Here is a 1,166-nt window from a genome sequence, read left to right as displayed (position 1 = left end):
CGCTCGGGTGCGAGCCGAAGCCGGCGACGGCGTGGAACAATTGCACGCGCGCACTCCGCTCACACGCACTCGCCGCCCGCCCGCTCCGCGCTGGAGAACGCGCGCCCAGACAGACACGCACACACGCACGCACACACACACACACTCGCACACACGCAGAGGCGAGGGGGGAAGCGGCCGCCAGGCCCGGCCGCGGAGGCGGGCGCTGGCGGAGTCTTCCGTCCGCGGGCGAGGCTCAGACCTACCCTCTGCGCCATCAGTCTGCGCTCCGATCGGCTCCGGGCTGCGCCGCGCGGTTAGTCCCAGGCCGGGGAGAACGTGCTCGGGGCTGAGGACGCTGCCCCGGCCGAGGAGGCTTCTGCCGCTTCTCCAATACGTTCGTTTTAGGGGGGACCCCAGGCTAGAGAACCAAGTTTTCCCCCCCTGTGCTATTTCTTCTTTTTCTTTTTTTCCTTTTCTTCCTCCTCCTCCCGATCTTCCTCCTCCTCCTCCCCCTCCCCTCCTCCGCCTCCTCGGTCCTCCTTTCCCCCTCTTTCTCTTCTCTTCCTCTCAGTTGGAAAAAAAAATGAAAAGGGGAGGAAAAGAGGCAGGAGGAAGAGGACTGTCAAGCCCCGCGCCGAGGGCTCGCCGGGTCCGTCAGCAGCCACATGTAACCCAACTGTCGCGTTCCATGGCTTTTTGCCACTCCAGCTGTCAATCAAGCCCGGGATGTCACGGCGGTGAATGAAGGATGGCTGGTGAGGATGAGGAGGAGGAGGAGAAGGAGGAGGAGGAGGAGGAGGGGGAGGAATCTTTCAGACCCGCTTCTCTCCGCGGTGAGCTCGGCGAGGGGCTTCTGCCCTCCGCGTCCCGCCCCCGCCGCCGCCGGCCCCGCGCGCCGGGCTCCGCTGCGCCCCTCTTTAAAGTATTGTTCAGAGCAAGCGGGAGGACGCGCGAGGGCGAGGTCCCAGAGTTTGCAGAAACTGGACCCGCTCCCGCCGCGGCCGCCGCCGGCGCCGCGCTCCTCCTCCTCCCGGGGAGACGAGCGAGTGTCAGAAGGTGTTGGCAGGTCGGCGGCCGCCGAGCTTATGGAAGAGCCTCCGTTTGGCGGCGCGGGTCGGCGGCGGGAGAGCGAAATGACGGAACCCGGAAGTCGTGGTGGCCAGAGCCGGGCGCACGGCGGAGAC

At 66.6% G+C, this 1,166-nt stretch overlaps 1 protein-coding gene across 1 annotated transcript in view; it reads right to left on the bottom strand.

Moving 5' to 3' along the window:
- Meis2 (Meis homeobox 2) overlaps positions 1 to 452 on the bottom strand; it is a 188,882-nt gene extending 188,430 nt beyond the window's left edge. Inside the window, exon 1 of the mRNA XM_013010013.1 lies at positions 246 to 452. Coding sequence (XP_012865467.1) covers positions 246 to 257 — 12 coding nt within the window. The 5' untranslated portion in view covers positions 258 to 452. The remainder of the gene's footprint in view (positions 1 to 245) is intronic.
- Positions 453 to 1,166: the final 714 nt, after the last annotated feature.

This window comes from Dipodomys ordii, unplaced genomic scaffold, assembly GCF_000151885.1.
Source record: "Dipodomys ordii isolate 6190 unplaced genomic scaffold, Dord_2.0 Scaffold11, whole genome shotgun sequence".
NCBI classification, from domain to species: Eukaryota; Metazoa; Chordata; class Mammalia; order Rodentia; family Heteromyidae; genus Dipodomys; species Dipodomys ordii.
Note: the sequence above shows the minus strand (reverse complement) of the source record. Positions and strands in the feature narration are given on the sequence as shown.